Source organism: Anabrus simplex, chromosome 8, assembly GCF_040414725.1.
Source record: "Anabrus simplex isolate iqAnaSimp1 chromosome 8, ASM4041472v1, whole genome shotgun sequence".
NCBI classification, from domain to species: Eukaryota; Metazoa; Arthropoda; class Insecta; order Orthoptera; family Tettigoniidae; genus Anabrus; species Anabrus simplex.
In genome coordinates this window covers 157,271,884-157,299,794 of record NC_090272.1, presented here as the reverse complement: position 1 = coordinate 157,299,794, position 27,911 = coordinate 157,271,884, and the positions used below count along the sequence as shown (strand labels likewise).

The following is a 27,911-nucleotide window of genomic DNA, read 5'->3' as shown; positions in this document are numbered from 1 at the left end:
ATCACATTGGAGGCACGCTTGTTCAAGTAATTTGGTGGCGCGCGCGTGCGCAAGCGTGCACATATAAACAAAATTTGCAGGAGCGCGACAGAAACAAGTGGTGACTTGTTCATCGCCGCTCACACTGCTCGCCACAAGCAAGTGCACGCTTGCGCAAGCTTGATCCGACTCCACTTCGAAACAAAAATATTTGTTTTGTAGTTGCAAGCGTGCAGTATCCAGCCTATTTTCATAAACTATTCACTCAAAAAAATATTCAATCGGCACTTTTTAATCCTTATAATGAATACGTTATTATTAACTTTTTTGGGAGAGAAAGGCCTACAACATTTTTAATATTGGCAGATTGAATATCATTTGTAAATTCATCAAAAGCATATTTTAAAGTCAATAGTTAATAAATCTTCAAGTCTTACCTTAACGTAACCATCAGCTTCACTTCAGGTGATTCACACTTTCGGAATTAGATTGCCTCCTTATTCTAGGTGTGATTTTGTCCAGAATACAGTAGAAAGTGTCTGGTATCATTCTGAAGTATTCAAAAAACTTATCAGGCTGTCTAAGCAAATCGTCGAATATTCGTGCATACTCTCCATCTTCCTCTCTGTCCAAAAAATACTCGTTCACCCACTCTTCCCTGATTTCCTGCTCATCCAAAATTAAAAATTTTAAAACACCATTTTCCAAAACAATATACTCTTCGTCTGACATCTCCATTTTGACTGACCTGTTTATAATAATTAACTTGCACCTGCTTGCATTTAGTGTGAGCACATTGCTGTTCAAGCCAGCTTGTGCACGCGCGCACCACCAAATTACTTGCACAAGCGTGCCGCCAATGTGATCGAAGCCTTAAGGTGATGATCATAGATCACAAGTCTTTTAGGAGAAAGGTGGTTGTTTTACAGCCATGATCATAGCTACGGGACCTTCAGTTTTTCACGGGGCCTGAACCACTGGGGCATGACTTTTCATTTCGAAAATTCCACATAGGCCCTACATTGGCCAGGACTCGACTACGGTCTCCTTGGGGAGAAGCCACTGTCTAGTCTTAAATTGCAAGAATAGCTAGATTGCATGTAACGTTCATCGCAGGATGTATGCTTGGGTATATTGCTGTTGATAGTTCCGGGGAAGAAGGTCAAAGGAAAAATGAAATTATTGAGATAACAATAGTACGCGTGAAGAAATCGAGGAAACATAATAACCTCGTTATCGGTACAAACAAGGAGAATTTTTGAATCACTAGTATTTTCTGTTTATTAGTGTGCTGTGTAAAAATATGTACTCTCGTGAAACATGACCATGCACGAACATGAACTTTAAAATGTGGTGCTGAATTCCTTTCACATCTCGCCGTACAAATTTGTCAGTTTTGAATCAGAGTAAGAGCTCGCCTGATAACCAAGGTCTCCAATCCTTTCTTGCGCTATTTTGGACTCGTTATGCTCGAGAAATAGCTTACGAAAGTTGTTCGTTGAGGGTAGTATCAAAGTTACACGACCACGTGGCAAGTGCCACATTGGTATTATGACCCACTCCACATAAAGCTCCCTTCGTAAGACCACATTACGAGTTTTGGTTGAAAAGTTTGTTGGAAATTGGTCTATAAAGATGCTGCATGACAGCCACGGCGCTTCAGCCATTAAATACGTACGTCGAATAAGAATGATAAGTCGGTACTTTTTCACGAACGTAGGTAAATTTGATCCACAATATGAGCCTTGAATTCTTGCAGGGAAGTGTTAAAACAATTTGACAGTCTTTTTAATAGAAAATATTTTGAAAACTCTTACTTTTAGCGAAAAATAGTGTGGATTCTGTTTATAAATATACTGTAATTTGGTTCATTGTCAGGTATTTGAAGTCGTGCAGTGAAAGTATTAAAGCAAGTTTACACTATTATTTATAGATAATATTTTGAAAACCCCTATAGAGCTTAGCAAAGAAAAGTAATTTTGAATTCTGTTTATAAATCCTAGGTAAATTTCGACCTTAATTAGAGGCTTGAAGTCTTGTACGAAAGAAGTCAAAACATGTTGACGCCATTGTATATGGGCAAGTTTTTCAAAACACTTATCTGTAAACTTAGAGCTTAGCACATAATTTATTTTCTATTTTCTTTATAAATCGCCGGGCTGAGTAGCTCAGACGGGTGAGGCGCTGGCCTTCTGACTCCAAATTGGCAGGTTCGAACCTGTCTCAGTCCGGTGGTATTTGAAGGTGCCCAAATACGTCAGCCTCGTGTCGGTAGATTGATTTGCACGTAAAATAACTCATACGGGACGAAATTCTGGCACCTCGGCGTCTCCAGAAACCGTAAAAGTAGTTAGTGGAACGTAAAGCCAATAACGTTGTTATTATTATTATGATTATTATTACTATCTTTATAAATATTGGTAAAATTGGTTCGAATAAGAGATTTTAAATCTTTTAGGGACAATGTTAAAACAAGTTTGCCGTATTCGTTATAGAGAGGTTTTTGAAAACGCGTGTCTGTAGAGCTTAGCAGAGAATAATATTTTTAATTCTGTTTATAAAAATAGTTACATTTAGAACACAATCAGAGGCTTGCACAATAGATATTGATGCCATTGTTTATGAAGAGAGTTCTCTTTACCTATTGAGCATAGCAAAGAATAATAATTTTCTCTCATCTTCTCTTCATAAATCTAGGTATAGCCTATTTGATCCACAGTAAGTGATATCTTGCGTAGAAAATGTTAAAACCAACCTACTCTCTTGTTTATGAAGAAGTTTTGAAAGCACTTACCTATGGAGCTCAGAGAAGACTCTTCTATGACAGAGAGACTACTGTTGTGGATGGTCAGATGACGAATGTCTAGCCCCAGAAACACAAATCTTGGCAGCTTATGGAGACTGTTGTGCCTCAGTTTGAGATAGAAAATCACCTCGTTGGGTCGCTCTTTGAGCGCCGCCATTGCCTTGTTGATATGGTGGGGGTCCGTAAACTCGCACATGACGTCCAATCCATTTTTCTTGCAACTGCATGCGCACGGGGTGATGTCAGAGTCGGGCGGACACTGTGCCACGTTCTGACCGGCCGTTCCCACCCACATACATATCCAGAGCACCACCAACAACGCGCCTCGCACTGCTACACTCATTCTCGGTTCTTTCCCTGTCTATGCCATCGAGGATGCCAGGGTAGTCGCCACCGGTCGTACTCTGTGGACAGAAGGAAAACAAGAAATTAAGGGACGTGCATGGTCTTCTTGAAACACTATTTGTGGGAGAAATTTACAATTAGATGGTTACCAAAAATTAGAATAAACTTGACTCGTCAGGTCAAAATCTTAGAATTTAGTGTGAGTTGAATCAGGAACTCCTTAGTTGTATTTAGCTCGTGAAACAAGCACCATACTGACCTACGGTGGCTTACATTTTTCCCCCTTTCCACATTTTTATGCATCTGTCGTAATTTTTGGGCTGAACCATTTTGATGGCGGAGTGTTGACCTCCGGATCCCAAGGTCGATGGTTCAAGCCCGGCGGAGGTAGTCTGATGTCTAAGGGACGAAAGAAAGTCCTTACGGCACTCCAAGTCGTATGATGTCCCCATGCAAAGTATCTCTATTGACACACTTAATGTTTATCCGGTAAAATTAAGTAAAACTTTGCCAAAAGTCACCCAACAGAGATGCGTTTCTTGCATATCATAGAGTAAAGCGGAAGGTCGACATTGAAACGACCGGGCGAGTTGGCCATGCGGTTAGGGGCGCGCAGCTGTGAGCTTGCATCCGGGAGATAGTGGGTTCGAACCCCACTGTCGGCAGCCCTGAAGATGATTTCCACGGTTTCCCATTTTCACACCAGGCAAATGCTGGGGCTGTATCTTAAATTAAGGCCATGGCCGCTACCTTCCCACTTCTAGGCCTTTCCTATCCCATCGTTGCCGTAAGACCTATCTGTGTCGGTGCGTCGTAACGCCAATTGAAAAGAAAAAAAAATATTGAAACTTAGGGAACATAAATGGCATCGCATCAAAATTTCTGCACACAATAGCTGATGCCATTCGCTTATTATTTCATACGGTAGTGCCTGGAGTGTACTGATAATATTAGAACGGCATACACTGGTATGTTGTGCTTCCGTGGCTCAGACGGCAGTGCGCCGACCTCTCAGCGCTGAGTTCCGTGGTTCACATTCCGGTCGCTCCATGTGAGATTTGTGCTGGACAAAGCGGAGGCGGGACAGGATTTTCTCCGGTTTTTCCTATCATCTTTCATTCCAGCAACACTCTCCAATATCATTTCATTTCATCGACAGGCTTCGGCAGCCGGCATAATTCCTATCCTCGCCGCTAGATGGGGCTTCATTCATTCCATCCCTGACCCGGTCCAATGACTGGAAATAGGCTGAGGATTTTTATAATGGTCTATTAATTTAAAAGTATCTAACTATGTTTCTCAATCTATTTATACGGTAGTTGATTATCATTCGTTTCCCTCTGCGATATTCAAATAGTAACCCTTTTTAGAGTAATAGGAGAATTATTATAGTGATATATCGTCCCCATTAAGTGTACGGCCCAAATTTTGCTGCGATATTTTTATTTGTTTAATTTTTTTTTGCTAGGGGTTTTACGTCGCACCGACACGGATAGGTGTTATGGCGACGATGGGATAGGAAAGGCCTAGGAGATGGAAGGAAGCGGCCATGGCCTTAATTAAGGTACACCCCAGCATTTGCCTGGTGTGAAAATGGGAAACCACGGAAAACCATCTTCAGGGCTGCCGACAGTGGGATTCGAACCCACGATCTCCCGGATGCAAGCTCACCGCCGCGCACCTCTTCGCGCACGGCCAACTCGCCCGGTGCGATATTTTATCCGCAAGTCTTTTCTCCTGTGAAGGATTTTAAAGTAGTATCATGTAACATAAATAATAAAATAACGAGACCTTTATAATATGCAGCGATGTATCATTCTTTCCCCTAGAGTGAACAGTCTTCTTCCTCCTAGTGTTTCTCCTACAATGGTGTCGGGTTCTCTACTTTGTATGCCATTCTCCATTTGGTTCTGTTGATGATGATGATGATGATGATGCTTGTTGTTTAAAGGGGCCTAACATCTAAGGTCATCGGCCCCAATTTGGTTCTGTTAAGGGCGTCGTCAGATCTGGCACCCACGATCTTCATGTCGTTCTTGAGACAATCAAGCCACCGTTTGTTGAGTCGGTCGTGCGTTCAATTTCCTCCTAGGTTGTACAAGGCAGCTGTCTTAATAATTGATCACTCTGATCACTGATCACATGTCCGTAATATCTGAAGTGAAATTCTCGCATCTTGTCCCAAATTGGCACAACTCCCATCCGTTGTATGATGTAGTAGTATTGTGAATCATAGAGTGCAATTTCAACCACGCTGAGTTTACTTTTTCTCGAGCATCAAGAAGCGTTCCGCTATTCGAGCTGTTGTAGGAACCGAGGTATTTAAATTGAGTGATTTTATTAAACCCCACCAATGATATCCTTATCTTGTCGTGCTGGCGGTATCTTAGCTGTTCGTAGGGTCTCCCATGTTGGATAGGTTGAAGATGATGATGCTTACTAGATGCGATATCCTGGTCCTTCAGGTTGGAAGTTGGGCGTAGGCTAACATCTCACCCCGGAAAAAGCACTCGTTGCGAAAGCTAATGACAGAAGCTGGACGGATTTTTCGGACAGACCCAAGCAAAGCGAAAGGACAATTGAAAAAGGATTGTGATGTAGAATACGCACTGACAAATGTGTAGTATGGAGAAACAGGGGTAGACCAAGGAAGAAATGGCTGCATGACGTGGAGAAAGCTGTACATCAGCTGGGACTCCGAGGTTGGCGGAGAAAGGCACGGGTCAGAGCAGAATGGCCAGAAGTCATTAAGGAGGCCAAGGTCCTTCATGCTCTGTAGGGCCACTGAGTAGGGAAGTAAATGCGATTCTAACAAGATCTTGCTATCTAACAGTGAAATGGGAGAAAATTAGTATTGCTGTGTTAGACCACGTACGTACTCGGATATGTAAACAGTTCAACCAACTTTGTACACTTTCCGGTTGTGATAGCGAATGTACTGTTAAATAATAGAGATGTGCACCACAATCACGAACCGTAATTTGGTCACAGATACCGAACAGTAGCAATCAAAATATATGGTTGTTGGAGCGAAATATCTGTGATTTACAACCTTTTCCGTCCTGTTCAACGAATGACTGTAGAACATGCAGTAAATCGAATAAAATATATTTTTGTGATAAAAGTGTTTCGAATACCGATTTAGGCGCATAAAATGAACTGTTTCGGAGTTTTTGTAGGCATTCTCCTAGCGACAGATCTAGTGGGAACATTAAGACCTGCTATTCTGTGACGCGGTTACTAGCACTCGTGATACAGTGCCACGCAGTTCTGAATTGAGAGGCTGTGACTGCTACCGGCTCACCAATTGCGGTCGACCTTCTGACTTAGCTGTGATTGCTACCGTGCAGCAATAGGGGAACAGTACTTATAACTGTCATAACTGCTACCCACAGGTGATAAGCACCATGGAACCAAAGACAATATTTAAACCTCGAGGCCCTTGGATCACTTATGACCTACCTTAAACTATTTCGGCCTTTTCTAAATTTAAACGTATCTCTCAGAAAGTTATTGGAAATTCGTTTCTTACAAAAAGGAGATCCCCTTTCTACTCTAAATAAAATTCTATAGTACTTGCTTCCAAATTAATTCGGTGATGAGGGTAAACTAGGCTCCCAGACAGATTGTCAGTGCAGTCATCGCATCCAATGGCAGCCGCTGTGTTGTAAGTAAATATGATCTGATCACAGTTAAAAGTAACATATACTGAAAGGTAGTAATCACACTTATAACCGTGATTACAAAATTTCAATTATTCCTGTCTCTAGTAAATAATGGGATAATGCCTTATTTCAAATCATAGTATAGCTATACGAATCATAGGAGCATTTAACTGCAGTTACAGCCATTAGTGAACAGTTCATAAAATCACAGGTTACCTGTTTCCTCTTTTCTCTTTTTACATAAAATGTATTTCCAAGCGCCAAGGAAGCTTGCATTGGTGTCTCATTGATGTATTAGACAGCCAACGTCTTGAGGAGGTGTGGCTTTCCAACTGATGTGTCCGCTACCATATTAGGGAGAAACGATTTTACGATCGAGAAACCTGAATACTTTCAATTTTCTAATTTTCTGTTCTAATTCGGTGAAGTTCAGCTACGATTCCCTACTGGGAACATTTTTTTATTATTGTGAAAGCCATGGAGGGCATATATAGCAACGGTGTACTAGACAGCATCTTGGAACGGTAAGGCATACCAATTGATGAACCCACTGCCACACTAGGGTAAAGCAATGATTATTTTGCGATTAAGAATCCAGAATACGTTCAACGTTTGATTTTATGGCTATAACAAGTCTGTACTATGTACAGAAGTCTACAGATAAACTGTACGACGTGTTAGTGTGTGTTTATGGTATTTTATATAGCCTATGTGAATATACCGAGTTCGATAGCTGTAGTCGCTTAAGTGCGGCCAGTATTCAGTATTCGGGAGGTAGTGGGTTCGAATCCCACTGCCGGCAGCCCTGAAGATGGTTTTCCGTGGTTTCCCATTTTCTCACCAGGCAAATGCTGGGGCTGTACCTTAATTAAGGCCACGGCCGTTTCCTTCCCAGTCCTAGCCCTTTCCTCTCCCATCGTCGCTGTAGGACCTACTGTGTCGGTGCGACGTAAAGCCAATAGCAAAAAAATATATATGTGAATATAATAATAATAATAATAATAATAATAATAATAATAATAATAATAATAATAATAATAATAATAATAATAATAATAACCCGTAAATTGTTGTGGATTTGAAAATTTAGTGGGGTACTGATGTGGCAGGAGTTCTTTAATGGTGACGGAATTCAGTGATACAGGGATAGCGCATTTAAACATTCTAAAATACCATTGACCTCAGTATAAGTACAACAATAAATAATAATGCCAGTAGATATAGAATGCAGATTTTAGTTACTTCTCATAATCAGACAAAACGTTATTTTCTCTCTGTTCCAAATAATATGCCATTGGTAGGGTTAAGGTATTGCTATGATAACTCCCTGCAGTAACGCTGGAGTAGTTCTACTTTTTTCTTTTGCTTGAGTTATATAGAGCTTACAGACACTGGAAAGAACCGATAATTGAAAAAAATGATAATTTTGACCAAATGGGATATCCTGGTCCTCCAGGTTGGGGGTTGGGCGTAGGCTAACATCTCACCCCGGAAAAAGCACTTGTTACGAAAGCTAACGACAGAAGCTGGACGGATTTTTCGGACAGACCCAAGCAAAGGGAAAGGACAATTGAAAAAGGATTGCGACGTAGAATATACACTGGCAAACGTCAATTTCACGTTGGATTTAGTTGTACAATAATAATAATAATAATAATAATAATAATAATAATAATAATAATAATCGTGTGCCTTCAACTACCGTGTGCATTTTCATTTGGCGCCATTTACGCTGGCCGCGTGTCAGTTTCCTTTTGTATGGCAGAAGAACGGATGTCTCTCGGGCAATATATGCATGTTAATTTTGTCGGTAAGATCTTTTACATGTCGACATTGTACGACACGGAATGCTGAGTGGACTCTTTCTACGCTCTTCAACAGTTCCACTGCCTTCGCCTGATTTGAACCCGTGGTCTGGGGATCCAGAGGCCGACACACTGTCACTGACCCTCAGAGGAAGCTAGTTATTCTATTCTAACAACCCAAGGTACTGAAAATGATTGAGACAACGTGGAGGAACAATATTTCACACGCATTGTGGATCTCGTAAGAATAACAAGACTCTTTCTTTCCGAGCTGTGAATTTCTCTCCAAGATGAATGGTTTTACGCAGGTGCTCCTTCCTGCTGCAGACAATATATGGTGAGGAATTATCATAAACCTTGACGTCATATCGATCTCCAGCCCTCAGACTTAAAAGAATCGCAGGTGCTTTCCAGTAAAATTCTTGGCCAATGGTTGTGTAGCTCTGCGTGTGGATGTCTCAGGCCTAATCCAAACTAGCTTCCACAAACATTAATATACAGCACATTTCTCTTGACGTACGTGATTGTGCATTCTGTGTACCATGATTTGAAATTTCTACTGGTTTGCCCAATGTAGAATATTTTAATTGGTAAACGCAAGGTATGTTATGCAACCTATGATGTATCTAACAGATGTATAAAATACTGTTCTACTGTTAAATAGTTTGCTTGTTGTTCAGTCTACAGTGTGATCATCGTTCTCTTCGAATTAAATATCGGTGCTGAGTGGCTTTCTGAGCTCAGACTTGCGGGTTCGATTCCAGCTTATTCCGCCGGTATTTGGAGGTGCTCGACATCTTTTGTCGGTAGATTTACCGGAATATTAAAGAACCCTTTAATGACAAAACTCTGGGCTCTTCACTGTTTCCGAAAACCATAAAAGTTGTTATTGCAAAATAAAACCATCCGATTATTTTTATTATTACTTTCGGAAATGTTTCTTTATTCTTGTTGCATTCAAAACTTACATTTTTACGTGACTGTTGTTGTCTTCTTGATCAAGGCCATGAAACCTCCAGTTTTATGAGGTCTCCGAAATTTGAAAAAAAATCCTTGAATAATCCCGCGCATATTGACTGGGCAGTGACGATGGTATTCCGCTAGCACGCCCCTTCCACTTCAATATTCCTTTGCTACCATTCCATGGTTATTGTCCATATCAACAACTAACATATATATTTGTGTGTGTGCTCATATTTATGGGATGTAGGGGTAAAGGTTGAAAATCTCGCTATTTTTCTCCGTTTTGCACATTTTAAGACATACATTTTTTAAAATATGTTAAATAGTTTGCTTGTTGTTCAGTCTACAGTGTGTTCATCGTTCTCTTCGAATTAAATATCGGTGCGGAGTGGCTTTCTGAGCCAAAATATGCAATTAGGAATCATTAACACTGGACTAAAGTAAGGTTATTTGATTGTGGGAGTGGGATAGGACTAATCATTTTTGCTCTCCTGGCCGTTTGGATGAAAGGGTGTAAAGGTAAAATAGTAGCTTCTCCTTACTTGTACTAAGGGCTGATAATCACGCTGTTTTGACCCTAAAACTAACACTTACTCAGCTTATGTTCTTATCTTCTGTGTCAGCATCAGTATCGTAGATCTCACATTTCCTTTATACAAAAAATGCTGAAAGTATTAATTAATAAATAATAATAATGTTAAAATCACAGCAATAGAACCAGCTTTTGGGTGGTTAGGCCGTGTGCATTATGCAGAGTTTCGTCCAGACGTGCCATTTGGACTCATCAGCTGGAATGGCACGCCCCTCCAGGACTCTGCTTAGCAGGCAGACCAAACTGTGTGGCCCCGCCGAGTTAGCAAATCAAGTTTGCTAACCTGCTAAAGGAGAAATCATTTCTCCGTTCAAAAAATGCTCCCCCATTGGAGATACAATGTCAAAAAATGCTTTCACAGCCGCAGATCTTAAAATCACAGCAATAGAACCAGCTTTTGGGTGGTTAGGCCGTGTGCATTATGCAGAGTTTCGTCCAGACGTGCCATTTGGACTCATCAGCTGGAATGGCACGCCCCTCCAGGACTCTGCTTAGCAGGCAGACCAAACTGTGTGGCCCCGCCGAGTTAGCAAATCAAGTTTGCTAACCTGCTAAAGGAGAAATCATTTCTCCGTTCAAAAAATGCTCCCCCATTGGAGATACAATGTCAAAAAATGCTTTCACAGCCGCAGATCTTAAAATCACAGCAATAGAACCAGCTTTTGGGTGGTTAGGCCGTGTGCATTATGCAGAGTTTCGTCCAGACGTGCCATTTGGACTCATCAGCTGGAATGGCACGCCCCTCCAGGACTCTGCTTAGCAGGCAGACCAAACTGTGTGGCCCCGCCGAGTTAGCAAATCAAGTTTGCTAACCTGCTAAAGGAGAAATCATTTCTCCGTTCAAAAAATGCTCCCCCATTGGAGATACAATGTCAAAAAATGCTTTCACAGCCGCAGATCTTAAAATCACAGCAATAGAAACTCTGCATAATGCACACGGCCTAACCACCCAAAAGCTGGTTCTATTGCTGTGATTTTAAGATCTGCGGCTGTGAAAGCATTTTTTGACATTGTATCTCCAATGGGGGAGCATTTTTTGAACGGAGAAATGATTTCTCCTTTAGCAGGTTAGCAAACTTGATTTGCTAACTCGGCGGGGCCACACAGTTTGGTCTGCCTGCTAAGCAGAGTCCTGGAGGGGCGTGCCATTCCAGCTGATGAGTCCAAATGGCACGTCTGGACGAAACTCTGCATAATGCACACGGCCTAACCACCCAAAAGCTGGTTCTATTGCTGTGATTTTAAGATCTGCGGCTGTGAAAGCATTTTTTGACATTGTATCTCCAATGGGGGAGCATTTTTTGAACGGAGAAATGATTTCTCCTTTAGCAGGTTAGCAAACTTGATTTGCTAACTCGGCGGGGCCACACAGTTTGGTCTGCCTGCTAAGCAGAGTCCTGGAGGGGCGTGCCATTCCAGCTGATGAGTCCAAATGGCACGTCTGGACGAAACTCTGCATAATGCACACGGCCTAACCACCCAAAAGCTGGTTCTATTGCTGTGATTTTAAGATCTGCGGCTGTGAAAGCATTTTTTGACATTGTATCTCCAATGGGGGAGCATTTTTTGAACGGAGAAATGATTTCTCCTTTAGCAGGTTAGCAAACTTGATTTGCTAACTCGGCGGGGCCACACAGTTTGGTCTGCCTGCTAAGCAGAGTCCTGGAGGGGCGTGCCATTCCAGCTGATGAGTCCAAATGGCACGTCTGGACGAAACTCTGCATAATGCACACGGCCTAACCACCCAAAAGCTGGTTCTATTGCTGTGATTTTAAGATCTGCGGCTGTGAAAGCATTTTTTGACATTGTATCTCCAATGGGGGAGCATTTTTTGAACGGAGAAATGATTTCTCCTTTAGCAGGTTAGCAAACTTGATTTGCTAACTCGGCGGGGCCACACAGTTTGGTCTGCCTGCTAAGCAGAGTCCTGGAGGGGCGTGCCATTCCAGCTGATGAGTCCAAATGGCACGTCTGGACGAAACTCTGCATAATGCACACGGCCTAACCACCCAAAAGCTGGTTCTATTGCTGTGATTTTAAGATCTGCGGCTGTGAAAGCATTTTTTGACAATAATAATGTTATTGACTTTACGACCCACTAAGTACTTTCACGGTTTTCGGAGACGCTGAGGTGCGGAAATTTTGTTCAGCAGGAGTTCTTTTACGTGCCAGTAAATTTACCAATACGAGGCTGACGTATTTGAGCTCCTTCAAATACCACCGGACTGAACCAAGATCGAACCTGCCAAGTTGGGGTCAGAAGGCCAACGCCTCAAACAGCTAAGCCACTCAGCCCGGCAAAATATTAATTAATTAAAGAAAGAAGTTCTCACATGATCTTGTTTTTGTGTGCTTAAGATATTGCCTGTTGCCTTGAGAGCGCATGTGTATGTCCGGCACGAGATTACTATAAGACCTATTGACCTTCTTTGCGATAAATTTATTGTTCATCGCCTGAAATAGATGTGAAATATGTATAAACAAAGTAACATTTAACTGTGATATCTTATAGTTTTGATATAATTCCAGCTCCTTGGCTGAATGGCAAGCGTAGTGTCCTTCGGTTCAGAGGGTACCGGGCTCGAGTCCTAACCAGATCGAATTTTTTGGCCGCGTCTGGTTAATTTCTCTGGTTCTGGGATTAGGCAAATGAAATGGCGTATGGCTTTTAGTGCCGGGAGTGTCCGAGGACAAGTTCGGCTCGCCAGATGCAGGTCTTCTGATTTGACGCCCGTCGGCGACCTGCGCGTCGTGATGAGGATGAAATGATGATGAAGACGACATATACACCCAGCCCCCGTGCCAGCGAAATTAACCAATTATCGTTAAAATTCCGGACCCTGCCCGGAATCGAACCCGGGACTGCTGTGGCCAAAGGCCAGCACGCTAACCTTTTAGCCATGGAGCCGGACTGGGACTAGGTGATTGTGTTTATTTCATACCAGACCCCTTCATGCACACGTAGTACAACACACCACACGACCAACAAACTTAGAAAAAAACAATAGTTTTTTACATCCCTCTACATAGGTTTGGCATTAGAAAGAACATCCAGCCGTAAAACAGGGCCAAGTCACATGTACAATCGCACCCGCAACCCCACCAGGGTGTGGAAAAAGCAATAGAAGATGAAACAGACTAATAATCTATAATTGTTCTGCATATGTTTTGCATACATTCGTGCAGTTCAGAAAAGTGTTTCCCGAGTTCGATAGCCGCGGTCGCTTAAGTGTGGCCAGTATTCAGTATTCGGGAGATAGTGGGTTCGAACCTCACTGTCGGCAGCCCTGAAGATGGTTTTATGTGGTGTCCCATTTTCACACCAGGCAAATGCTGGGGCTGTACCTTAATTAAGGCCAAGGCCTAGCCCTTTCCTCTCCCATCGTCGCCTTAAGATCTATATGTGTTGGTGCGACGTAAAGCAAACTGAAAAAAAAAAAAAAAAGTTTTTCTTTACCAGAGAATCGCAGTCTCCTAGAAGAAAGCGGAGAGTATTTTGAATATACATTGGTGGATTTTAGTAACATATTTCTCCTTATTTATTTGATATTAGATGAAAATTAGAATATTGTCATTTTAATTTTACAGTAGAACCTCTGTTATCCGGAACACTTTTAATCGAAATACCGTTTAACCGAAACGTCCAAATATAAATATTTTCGGTTAAAATGAATTGAAGGATCATTGTTTGTTATGTTATGTTATGACAAAGTGGATGAGTATCGCAATTTATGGATTCTGACCTTCACTACCTCCTTCTCTTCTCTGTTGCGAATACAGTTTGTTTTTGGAACTTTCTTTAGGTCCATTGGCCATTTGTTTCATAAGCATTTCTCAACAAGTTAACTTCAAAAACTTAATTGATATGAAGCTTCTAAATCACCCACACTATTGCCATGCAAAATATAACTGTATCATCAGCTGCCCTTGAGACGGTAGAGATGGGATCCCTCGCTAAGTCCGAGGGCAAAACCAACCCTGGACGGTAAACGGATTAAGAAAGAAAGAAAGAAAGAAAGAAAGAAAGAAAGAAAGAAAGAAAGAAAACACCAAAGAGTTTTGTTACCTCTCAACTCAACATAGCAGTATTTCTGTCTGTCTCCGGGACCTCGTCAATGGTAAATCGTAGACTAATTGCACTCACTGTACTCCTATAGTGTATAGGACATTTTCTCGTATAAATTACTAAATAATATTCTGTAAGCGCACATTTAAATAGGCAATTATATACGCAGGTCCGCCTCTGTGACGTAGTGGTTAGCGTGATTAGCTGCTACCCATGGAGGCCCGGGTTCGATTACCGGCTCTGTCATGAAATTTGAAAAGTGGTACAAGGGATGGAACGGGGTCCACTCATCATCGGGAGGTCAACTGAGTTGAGGGGGTTCGATTTCCCCCTCAGCCATCCTCGAAGTGGTTTTCCGTGGTTTACCGCTTCTCCAGGCAAATGCTGGGATGGTACCTAACTCAAGGCCACGGCCGATTCCTTCGCTCTTCCTTATCTATCCTTTCCAATCTCCCACCCCCTCCACAACGCCCCTGTTGCATAGCAGGTGAGGCCGTCTGGGCGAGGTACTGGTCCTCCTTTCCAGTTGTATCCCCCGACCCAAAGTGTCACGCTCCAGGACACCGACCTTGAGGCGATAGAGGTGGGATCCTTCGCTAAGTCCGAGGGTAAAAAACCATCCCAGGACGGTAAACGGATAAATAAATAAATAAATAAATAAATAAATAAATAAATAAATAAATAAATAAATAAATAAATCCAGAATATTTCCCATTCTTTGAAGTGGTACTGATTGTCCTATCCTAAATATCTTGACGTCATTAGCTGGCACTTTACAAGTATTCAGCCGGTCAAGTGGTAGGCAATGTCCCTGGTATGACATGTCCGGTATCCGGTATACCGAGCCCGTTATCGAGTTTCGAATTTAGGTTGACGCACACAGCTCATTGTTCAGATTATCACCTATTTTGCCTGAACACCCGTAAGTCCGGCTCGAGTCTGTCCGGTCTCGGTTATGAGACTTGCAAGTCTCTCTCTCTCTCTCTCTATTCGTTCTAGCCACAGGCTTGTTCTTTGATCAAGTTGTAGAGGAATAATCTAACGGAATGAGCTCAGACTCAGCTCGTTGCACGGCTCTGGTGAGTACCTTCAAACACCGCCAGATTGACCCGGGGACGAACCCGCGAACTTGAGCTCAAAAAGGCCAGCGCTTTTACCGTAGGTCTGTGTTCCACTCAACCCGGCTTCAGTAAATCATCAATGTATAGGCCTACTGTGAACAACAATCTATATATATAAAATAAGAGTTTTGTCTGTACATTGCTCAGAATTTGAAAAGAATGGTATTTCTGTATCGGTCATGTCCACAGTAACAAGGAAATGCATTTTTTTCTTTTCCGTAATGTCTGTCTGTCTGTCTGTCTGTCTGTCTGTCTGTCTGTCTGTCTGTCTGTCTGTCTGTCTGTCTGTCTGTCTGTCTGTCTGTCTGTCTGTCTGTCTGTCTGTCTGTCTCTCTGTCTGTCTGTCTGTCTGTCTGTATGTATGTATGTACACGCATCACGAGAAAACGGCTGAAGAGAATTTAATGAAAATCGGAATATAAAGTCGGGTGATGAACCGCTACAACCTAGGCTATAAATTATTTTATTCACGCCGAGTGAAATGGTAGTTTAGGGGAAGGCCTGAAATTTAATTTTCAAATATATATGTTATTAGTGGCCGTGTCTTAATGAAAATCGGTATGCAAGGTCGGGTAGTTTAGGGGAAGGCCTGAAATGTAATTCTCAAATAAGTTATTTATTTATTTCTCAAATAAGGTTATCAAGGAATACCTGGTAGGAAGGTATCGATAAATACTACATAACTAACATAATTTTTGTTATGTCGTAATTTAGTAGTACAGTAGTTATGTAAGAAGTTATTAAATTTCCGATCACTTATGTCTTATACATTGTTAGTCGATATAATCTAGGCCATGAATAATTGTATTCACGCTGAGGAAACTGGTAGTTTAGGGGAAGGCCTAAAATTTAATTGTCAAATATTTATTATATTAGTGGTCGTATCTTCACGAAAATTGGTATGCAAAGTCGGGGAATAAGTCGCTATAATCTAGGCCATCAATAATTTTATTCACTCTGATTGAAATGGTAGTTTAGGGGAAGGCCTGAAATGTAATCTATATATAAAATAAGAGTTTTGTCTGTACATTGCTCAGAAATTGAAAATAATGGTATTTCTGTATCTGTCATGTCCACAATAACAATGAAATGCATTTTTACTTTTCCGTAATTTCTGTCTGTCTGCCCGTCTGTGTGTATGCACACGCATCACGAGAAAACGGCTGAAGAGAATTTAGTGAAAATCTGTATGTAAAGTCGGGCGATGAACCACTACAATCTAGGCTATAAATTATTTTATTCACGCTGGGTGAAATGGTAGTTTAGGGGAAGGCCTGAAATGTAATTCTCAAATAAGTTATTTATTTATTTCTCAAATAAGGTTCTCAAGGGATACCTGGTAGGAAGGTATCGATAAATACTACATAACTAACATAATTTTTATTATGTCGTAATTTAGTAGTACAGTAGTTATGTAAGAAGTTATTAAATTTCCGATCACTTATGTCTTATACATTGTTACCGTACCGCATATAATTGGAGATGTTCATGAATTTGGATTTTTGTTACTAAGTCCATATCAGGGCCGAGTCACGAGAAAATGGGTAAACAGAATTTAGTGAAAATCGGTATGTAAAGTCTGAGAATAAGGAACTACAGTCTACGATATAAATAATTTTGTAAGACCCCCTAATATCACAGAGTCGAAAGAAAACTAATGTGAAGGCCTGCAATATAGAAAGCTCATAAACTTTATCAACAATAACATTACATTGACCATTGTTTGTTGTGATGTGCTTTTTGTCTTCTGTTTCCTCTCATCCCCGATAGGATTACTGCAGCGTACCGAGGTTTTTTTAAAATTTGCTTGACATCGCACCGACACAGGTAGGACTTATGGTGACGATGGGATAGGAAATGAATAGTGGTGTGAAGGAAGTGGCCTTGGCTTTAAGGTACAGCCTGGTGTGACTGGTGTGAAAATAGGAAACCACGAATACCATTTTTTTTTGCTTAACACAGATGTCTTATGGCGACGATGGGATAGGAAAGATCTAGGAAGTGGAAGGAAGCGGCCGTGGCTTTAATTAAGATACAGTCCCGGCATTTGCCTGGTGTGAAAATGGGAAACCACGGAAAACCATCGTCAGGGCTGCCTACAGTGGGGCTCGAACCCACTATCTCCCGAATACCATCTTCACGGTTGCCGGCAGTGGGGTTGGAATCCACTATCTCCCGGATGCAAGCTCACAGCTGCGCGCCCCTAACCACACGGCCAACTCGCCTGGTCGTACCGACTGTAACAGCCTGCCTGTATATTAGTGGGAAGTAGCTGGGGAGTAAGATAACTTTCTTCTTTAGCATGCCATTCCTCTGGTTCATACAGTTTCTGATATATATGGTACGAAACACACTGGTTCATCATAGTATTCGAGCTATACAATCCCTACTCTGAGCCACTGATTGGAATGAGTAGTGTGCATATTTAACGGAATAATGATAGAGGAGTGTTCACGGCAGTCTGTGACCTGGTTATTCCAGCTCTGGAACTTTGGACTGTTAGATCGGTGAGAAAGTGTGCGGTTTTTCATTTGATCGAGTATTTTATATGATAACATTGCTTTCAATCGCTACATTCGTACTGACGTTTTTGTAATGACCTATGTTGAATTCAGTTAGGAAAACCACCAAGTCAGTCTTTCTGAGCATCCCGTAGCGAAGCACGGGTACATCAGCTAGTGGTGAAATATTACAGCCTTGTGTGATCCCTTTAACTGCGTTGAAAAAAGGTCTATAAATGAAGTAACATTTCGCATTTTTGATGTGTAATTTTAGTGCATTGCGTATTCCGTACAAAGCGTTAATGGCATATGAGAAATAGTTAATATTAGTGTATGTGCAGAGTGCTGTTGTCCAACTTGGTAGGTAGGTTAGGCTGCAGGTGTGATTCCAGCATAGAAGAACACTATTAAAATCATGCAGTTAATAATCTTGCCGTGGTGGTATATATTTTTTGAATTGTAACCGTTGATGCTTTCACGACCCGTACTTATAGACATGATATAGGCTTTTAATGCTTACGCCGTGTCTTCAGTAAATTATCTATATATATTATCCTCTGAGCCGGGTTGAGTAGTTCTTGGAGAAGTCTTCCTCGTAAACAGTCGAGATTTTCTTCTGAAGACGCAGAGCAAAGTTCTCTGTGAAAAGTAAAGAATTTCGCCTTATTTTCTTGACACGGCATAAACCCAAAAAGCCTATATCATGTCTATTTTTGAATATTTGCATCGCCTCCATATGCCATTTACGCTTGCACCTAGTTTAAATGCATACCTGGATGTCTTCTGAGAAGAACTCTATAGCTCCGCTCCCTAATTATATAGACTTTAAGGAACACGACTCAACACATGTAAACCCAAGACTGTCGAACTTGGACAACATAGATAATTATGGATGTTAAGTTATGTAAGTCAGGCTTGTATCTAATCTTGTGTGATTCAGTCGACCCCGGCGAGTGTGACGTATGTAATAGAGCCCTTCCTGTACCGCGACGTGCATGCAAGCGTGGGTGTATCCAGTGTATGCCGCTACCGCAATCTCACTTTCCTGTACTATTGACAATGAGAATGAGCTATGCTTTGATCAACAATAACTCCAGCTCGCAATCATGTAACAGGTAGCAAGTGGATAGGATTATTCACCTGATTACCAAGTAACTACCTAGGTGTTCAGTTTAGTCTTTCAAAAATCGGTCATATTATCCTCTGAGCCGGGATGAGTAGTTCTGACTGTGGAGCGCTGGCCTTCTGAGCTCAACTGTGTGGGTTCAAACCTGGATCAGTCCAATGGTATTTAAAGGTGCTCAAATAATGAAAGCCTCGTGTCAGTAGATTTACCGGTACGTAAGAGAAATACTGCAGAAGAAAATTTCGCCACCTCGACATTTCCGATGACCGCAAAAGCAATGACATTAATATCTTCTATCCTAATGAGATAGTTATCCATGGACTGGAAAGAAAGTAGGTTCACCTTTTGTCGACAGAGCGTTCTCTAAATAATTTTCTCAGCATTCCAATTTCATTTTGGATTTATTAACGTCCCTTTTCTCTTTTCTAATCCCAATCAGACACCTGACCTTTTCCCTTGTTAAGTGAGGTTGGAGTGACATATGGATTGAGCACTGTTTTTCGGCCGGATACTGAGTGGCTCAGACGGTTGAGGCGCTGGCTTTCTGGCCCCAACTTGGCAGGTTCTATCCTGGCTCAGTCCGGTGGTATTTGAAAGGGCTAAAATACGTAAGCCTCGTGTCGGTAGATTTATTGGCACGTAAAAGAACTCGTGCGTGAAAAAATTCCGGCACCTCGGCATCTCCGAAAACCGTCAAAAAGTAGTTAATGGGACGTAAAGCAATAACGCCAATCCTATGTGACGGAATGTATCGACTATTGTGTGTTTCTGTGATAGTTTGTAGTATGATGTGCTTTACATATATTAATATGTGTGTTAAAACTAATCCAAGAAGAATTAACCGGACGTGGTTAAAATCCCCTACCCAGTGCGAAATAGAACCTGGGGCCCTCTGAACCGAATGCCTCTATGCAGAACAATCAGCCAAAGAAACGGACCAAGAAATAATAATAATAATATACCTTATTAAATGGAAGTCAAAATGTAGTTATGAATAAAGATAGGTATAAAAATGAAAAATAGAAATGAATTAATGAGAAAAATTCCAGGCACCGTAGAACTTAACGGTTAGTACCAGAAACCCTGGTACCTCCAAGGTGATTACAAAAACCGAAAGTTAAAAAAATGTTCGGGCGGGGGGGGGGGCAGCTGGCGCGAAGGGTTTCAAAATAGGGGCTCAGAAGCAAAACAGCACAAGCACGCAAGCGTAAGCATTTTTTCACCCAGTAGGAAACGTTTTGTCCGAAACGTTGATCTATAAACTTCGTAGACTGAAGAGTTTCCTGAAAATCCAAATTCATTTTTAATATCAGATTGCTAGAAAATGTTCGGTAAAATTTTATAGACTATTTACCTCATCCGCAACGAGTTGAATATTGACCAATCCAGTTTACAGTTCGTGTCAGTTTTAACCAATCACGGTCGCCTATCACTTAAATAGTATCGAAATGAAATTATTGTACCTGATAAGCAACTGTTTGGAAAGTATTGAAGGTGATTTACTGTTTCCTACTTGTAATGGAATGCGTAATATTTACAAGGCAGAGAATAAATTAAACATGGCGGCAGTCTGAAAGACATTTTCTGAAGCGACGTTATCACATGGGTATGCAATAAATTCAATTAAATGATGTTGTATTGAATACTTGTTATTTTCATTTTATTATTGTTGTTTAATAAAGAACTCATTCAGTAAATAGTCTTAGCAAATACAACCCATGATTTCATCTTGTGCGCGCTCGTGAATTTATCGACAAAATAAAACCCACTCGTTATATTACCCTTGACATTAGGAGGTAGGTCTATCGGGCGAGTTGGCCGTGCGGTTAGGGGCGCGCATTTGTGGGCTTGAATCCGGGAGATAGTGGGTTCGAGCCCAACTGTCGGCAGCCCTGAAGATGGTTTTCCGTAGTTTCCCATTTTCACACCAGACAAATGCTAGGGCTGTACCTTAATTTAGGCCACGGCCGGTTCCTTACCACTCCTAACCCTTTCATATCCCATCGTCGCCATGAGACCTTTCTGTGTCGGTGCGACGTAAAATAAATTGTAAAAAAGTAATGTTATTGGCTTTACGTCCCACTAACTACTCTTTTACGCCGAGGTGCGGAATTTCGTCCCGCAGGAGTTCTTTTACGTGCCAGTAAATCTACCGACACGAGGATGACGTATTTGAGCACCTTCAAATACCACCGGACTGAGCCAGGCTCGAACCTTCTAAGTAGGTCAGAAGGCCAGCGCCTCAACCGTCTGAATCAGTCAGAAAAAACGGAAGTCGAAGTATAGCACCGTGTAAAGTTAGGTGTAACATGTATAAGTAATCTTTCATCAATCACATCACTTCGCACCTTCTGGCCAGAGAGAGAGGGGGTGCCGTCACCCTCTTGGTGGCCCGCGCAACCCTTTTGGGGTGAGGAGTGAAAGGTTTTAGTATATTGTAGCATGAATGCGTGAGGCACTTCCAGTTACCTTAACATCTTAATAAAGTATTTGGTAACGGAGAAGCTGATACCCCGTAAGCTCCCTATAAAAATTAATCATTTTCTTGCCTCCCAAAAGGGGCCGGGTCAGTGTGGTTTTTTTTTCAACGTGGCCCGAATTAAGGTACAGCCCCAGCATTTCTCTGGGAAACCATCTTCAGGGCTGCCGACAGTGGGTTTCGAACCCACTATCTCCCGAATGCCAGCTCACAGCTGCGCGCCCCTAACCGCACAGTCAACTCGCTCGGTAACAGTGTGTTCGAAATGGGGACACAGTAGAATAACAGCAGTGTTGCCAGCACCTTGGTTTTCCCACTAAATCTAAGTTTTCTTACTCTTCGTCGGTGGGTAAATTTTAACTCACGATGAGCAGTGGAAAATCGAGTCTTTTTCATGCTTATGTCAGTGGATATTTTGGTGTTTTCTCAATTAAAGTTTTAGGTAATATAATAATATAATAGTTCAAATCTAAGTTCTTGACATTTACCGTCGTAAAGCCGTCAAAAGCCAAACCGGGGAAGACCTGAACTGTAGGCGGAGCTTAGATGGAGTGCATTCCATTAAAAGTAAGGAAGTAAGAAACGCTTCAGTGCGCGTTTCTTTGGTAGTAAAATGTCACTTTTGCAAGTGTCAAATGCACTTAAGGTGTTACAGAGTCACAGATTCCCCTTCTTGAATCTTGTAATTATGATGCCGGAGCGAATATGAATTTATCGGCTGAATAAATGTGTCCTTTGTCAAATAGTCTCAAGTCATGGACACCGCTGGTGTAAAGTGATGAAATTCTGAGATGTACATATCACCAATCCGTTTCAGGAGCCGGCACCATTTGTACTGCCGCGCCTAGTATTGCCAAGGTCAAATGAGGAATAGAAGGTAATGTTTAGTCATTATTAAAACTAAAGTCAAAAATAAAATGAGACCCGCAAAATCGATTCGGGCAGGACAGAGAAGAAACAAACAGTGCTGCCTTATGATCTACCAAACGTAGTATTTAAAAAATTAGGGACTGTGGAAATATAGCAGATATTTTCTTCCTCTGTGCCTTCTATCGAAGTGTTAGGAAAAGACATCATTGATCAATTACTATTAGGATTTTACTTTCAAATAAATTTCGAATACATTAACCATTAACTTAATTTTCCTTTTGATGTAGCATTTTCGTGCCTCAACAAAGCTTAACGAGGGGAAGGTAGGGGGGGGGGGGGAGGGAGAAGGAGGTATGTTAGTGGTTTCTGGTGGTTTTCAGGCAGACGTTTAGTGTGTAATCCTTTTCCACTGTTGGCAACACTGTAAGTATAACAGTGTAAGTAGGCAAGCGTAAACTATTTTTCCTCCAGTACATTAAAATCATGTGCTTAGTGTATTGGAATTTAATACAAATGTCAAATACATTTATAGGTAAAACTTTTTTTTTTGCTATTGGCTTTACGTTGCACCGACACAGATAGGTCTTATGGCGACGATGGGATAGGAAAGGCCCAGGAGTTGGAAGGAAGCGGCCGTGGCCTTAATTAAGGTACACCCCCAACATTTGCCTCGTGTGAAAATGGGAAACCACGGAAAACCATCTTCTGGGCTGCCGACAGTGGGACTCGAACCCACTATCTCCCGGATGCAAGCTCACAACCGCGCGCCTCTAACCGCACGGCCAACTCTCCCGGTATAGGTAAAACTAATATACATACAAATCTTAGGGTACTGAATGTATTTCGGCGCTTTAATTCGAAGAATGGGTTGGCCTTCGTTTAGTAATATGGTCCATTTATAATATACACTTATCTCTATTCTTGTACGTGCGGCCAAGCGCATGGGTACCGCTATTGTAATTTCTTCTTCTTCTTCTTCTTCTTCTTTGTTTACCTTTTTCAATCATTTGGGATCAGATCTTCTCGTCTTGTGGTACCACGTTGCTCGATCTTGTGTTGCCGCTGGCGGTAAGCTGATGATCCTGATTTACTTTTCTATTTGCTCACTACGTTGCAGTCAATCTGCCTCTATCAATGGCGTCTTGATTTGTGGCATTTGGAGGTCTTCTTTGGTGTTCCTAAACCAAAGCATCGTGGTTTTGGGTTTTTGAATAAAAAAAGTTAAATATATTTTTATACTGTTAATAAACTCAACCATGATAGGTTAATATTGTGTTTCGTCCGTATTGACTAGTCTGAATATATAATGTAAGTATTTAAAATAGTTTATTTGAATCCGCCTTGATCAATACACTCATTAAGTAAATAAAAAACTATTTATTAAACCAAACATGTTTCGGGAAATCTCAACCATTCCCTTCCTCAGTGGTCAGATCAAAGAACAAAACATTATCACACAATCTTTTGTTTTACAATTTAAAGTAGTATTGTCCTAATACACCATCTCAAAGAGTAAAAAGAAATATTATAAAAATGATCAATACATAAAATTTTGGTTGAACTGAATGAGAATACTATATACATTTAGGATCTTCAAGTTTTTCTTCTTTTCTTCTTTTTGCCTCTTACATGATCATATGCTAGTCTATACAGTGGGTTATCTTCTGCACTTCTCTCATTTAAACTTGATTCAAAATTATTTTTTGTGTAAGGTAAATTTCTAAATTTTTCAAAACATTTATTAATTTTCCCTTTTTGGCCGAATGTAATAATCTCATGTCATTGGAAATGTCTGTAAATTTATGATTCATTTCAATCATATATTCTCCCATTGCCGAATATATTTTATGTTTAACTGCATTAACATGTTCTTTGTACCTTATTGCCAAACTTCTACCAGACTGTCCTACGTATCCTTGTTTACATGTTTGGCAAACTATTTCCGTTCATAATATTGTGGCTGTTCTTTGCGGTTTATGTCTCTAATATCCTGTATTTTGCTATGGACTTCCTTGTTGGATGGCATTCTTGTGTTTTGATCCCATGACTCCTCTAATGATTCTGCGTTCTTTACATATTATTTTATAACATTAACTAGAGGACGTCCGACTCGTTGGCCTTCGGTTCAGACGGTCCCGGGTTCGATTCCCGGCCGGGTCGGGGATTTTAACCTTAATTGGTTAATTCCAATGGCACGGGGGCAGGGTGTATGTGTTGTCTTCATCATCATTTCATCCTCATCACGACGCGCACGTCGCCTATGGGAGTAAAATAGAAAGACCTGCACCTGGCGAGCCGAACCCGTCCTGGGATATCCCGGTACTAAAAGCCATACGACATTTCATTTCATTTCAACTAGAGGACCGCAGCATTCGTTATAAATAGGTCAGATAATTCGTCTCGATATGCCTGTCGTAGTCATATTGTTTTGACTGTCCTTTCCAATGGTTTTACGAACATTTCATAAGAAGCGTATTATGGTATGCCGTAGTTCGTAGTCAGAATTAATTCACTCAGACGTCATCATGCCGTTTGTTTGGTAAATAGTCTATCCACATATTCGCTTTTTTTATCTTGCAGTTCTTGATGTAAAGCTTGGTATTGCGTAGAAGTCAATGGTATTTTTAATCGCTGTTCTTCTTTATAGAACGGTTATCTTGTGAGCTCATAGGTTAGTCTCGAAGGAGCGTTTTTTTTTTTACAGGTAGAGAACTTTTTAAGATATATGGCCTTCATTCTTTCTAATGTAGCTAGGTTATCCTTCGATATGTCTTTCCAGATAATGTTTAAGGCGTATGTTATAATGGGGTCTGTTTGTACGCAGACTTTTTTCTCTTAGGAACGTTCTGCCATCTGTTGAATATATTTGGAAGCTAGGAAATGTTATAGAATCAGAGAGTATGTAGCAGGGAATTGTACTCTTCATTTGACAGGTAGTAATCAAACATGGTTGCATGCAATGACATTACTAAGAATGAAAATAATGAATATTAATGAAGGTGTTAGTCGCAACCTGCTAAGGTGCTAAGTAAAGAATGTATTGCGGGTTGGGGCAAGCCTTCGCCTGTAATATTGGAGTGATAATTTATGATTTTATTTTATGATTACTCAAAGGTGACTGAACTTTGTGACCTATCAATGTCTCATGATTCTCCGGCAGATGATTTTTTTTTCCGGAGAGAATAAAATAAAAATGAAGTAGGCCTAAATCGGTCCAGTAGAATGGACGGACGGATTTGTCAAAGCTGTTTTTAGTGAACTCTTTTAATATATAGGTTATTGATATTATGATTATCATAATTAAAGATCTCAATTTACCTCGAAAATTTCTTGGATCTGTGGTATATTATATCTTACTGCACTGTTTTTCTTGTGATGTTCAAGACAGTCGGTCATTTTTCATTTTATTTGTCACCATAGTTGATTTTTTCCCTTTACTCTCAGTATATGTGAGAGTTGTGTTTCACCTTAAAATCCGCCGTCCCGGCGCCCTAATGATCTCTTAACGACTCTGCCCTTAGCACGTGACACTATTCACGGAGACGCCAGACGAATTGCTCGGTATTGTTCGCCTGACGTAATCTGCTACCCCAGAGATAAGACCCGACCTTTCCACAATGTGTCTGCAAATGTGATTGATGGCGCTTTTGTTTTTAACACTTTTAAAATATTTGTCGCTTTCTTTTAGTCGAGATTTTGATATGGTAGTATGAAATGTTCTTACTGCAGTCTCGCTCGTAACCTATTCTAGGGGTTTCAGTATTTCTTATGACGTAAGGATACAAATTAAATTACATTATTTTTACAAACTTATGCTCGTAAAGACAGATTAGGTCCGTGATCAAAGACAAGTATAGTCTGTCACAGATCAATGTCCAGCATTTTAACACTTTCGGCACTGGGCTCACCGATGTCAAACATTATCCCTGTAATATATTTTCAAAGTACAGGGTGATTCGGCCTTGCGTTTAGGGACGCACAGCTGTGAGCTTGCATCCAGGAGATAGTGGTTTCGAACCCCACTGTCGGCAGCCCTGAAGATGGTTTTCCTTGGTTTCCCATGTTCACACCTGACACGGTCACGGCCGCTCCCTTCCCACTCCTAGGCCTTTCCTATCCCATCGTCGAAGACCTGTCTGTGTCGGTGCGACGCAAAGCAAATTGTAAACATATATTCGAAGTGTGCAGTCCATAACGATATGGAGAATGGTCTGAGGCACGTTACCACAATCACGGTAAAGGCTCTCGGATAATTTCCACCGCATTTTTAGTACTGGCATCTACCCTGCTGTGTACCTATTCGATTTAATGGTGTTCTCATCTCCCTGGCAGGTTGAAACGAGACGGATGCTTAACTGGTTCCCAGATCAAATCAAAATTACCGTAATTAGACGTATAGGCCTAAGTCTAGGGGTGATATCGCGTTTTGTCCAGACTACATATTTAACCCTTAAATATGCAGCATTGCATTTAAGCAAAAAATAAAACTGTACTTGTTTGCCATTCGTTCTTCTAGGCAGGTGACCAGTGTTACAACAATGAAATTCAGAAAATAGTATTTTCCGATTAATTTACTATCTAGTTGATATAGCAGTGATTTTGTGTAGAAAATTAAAATGAATCTGAACAAGTAGTGGCGGAGGTGGTGGTGGTTATTGTTTTAAGAGGAAATACAACGGAGCAATCATCCTCTAAATCTAAACAAGAAAATGTTAATGATTTCAATCAGAAAATATGTCACGTTGATGTCACACAAACTCTGCGTCAGGTTGAAAAGTAGAATCCCATGCTAGTGATATCAAGTTCGGATATCACTGAGAAAAGGAGAACATATTTTGAGGATCAGCAATCCCTTCATCTGATATAAGGAAGTATTCTAGCGACCTCTGACCACTGTGGAATGAAAAATGCACAACACGCAAAATGCACTTTTTTATTTTATTGAGCAGAAATTTGAGGAGTAGGTGATGGGATTGTAGCGTTTGGGTGTATGTTGAGTGCTCAGCCCGTAGGCTGATTTGGGTTTCAACAAATCCGCCATCAGCCGTTATGTGGCCCAGGCGTCAGTGAAGAAGTGTTCTGCAGTCGCTTAACTGTAACCAGTATCCAGTATTCGGGAAATAGTGGGATTGAGCCCCACTGTCGGACATCCTGAAGATGTTTTTTTACGTGGTTTCCCTTTTTCACACCAGGCAAATCCTGGGGCTGTACTTTAATTGTGGCAACGCCCGCTTCCTTCCCACCCCTAGCCTTTTCATATCCCATCGTCGTCTCTTTGTGTTGGTGCAACGTAAGGCAACCTGTAAAAAAACTTTCTAGGGAAATGAGGAGTAAGGTAGTTCACCACTGCTTTTCTCATTGAGTCAGAAGTTGCTATTACATATCAGTCTGCCATGCCCACTGAAATGCCCTCATCAGTCGACACTATGAGCAACATTTTCACACCATTCATAACAGGAACTGGCTGCATAAGGAATGACATTACTAGCATCACTCATACTTCAATCACTTTCATATTGTCAAAGCCAAGTATGAGACTGAGAGAGGTCAGTGAAAGTAACAAATTTGTTCTAGCCTACACCAGAAGACATAG

The 27,911-nt window shown here is 41.1% G+C and overlaps 1 protein-coding gene across 2 annotated transcripts in view; it reads right to left on the bottom strand.

Annotated features, from left to right (window-relative positions):
* The window catches only part of LOC136879232 (leucine-rich repeat-containing protein 15), a 600,790-nt gene that overhangs the window by 216,237 nt on the left and 356,642 nt on the right, over nt 1-27,911 (bottom strand). The window contains exons 1-2 of one of the 2 annotated variants that reach the window (XM_067153040.2): nt 18,616-18,702; nt 2,774-3,189 (exon numbers count right to left, since the gene is read on the bottom strand). In XM_067153040.2, the coding sequence (XP_067009141.1) occupies nt 2,774-3,128 (355 nt within the window). In that variant the 5' untranslated portion in view covers nt 3,129-3,189; nt 18,616-18,702. Of the gene's footprint in view, nt 1-2,773; nt 3,190-18,615; nt 18,703-27,911 lie in introns of those variants that run through there. The other variant, XM_068228996.1, reaches the window with a different exon arrangement.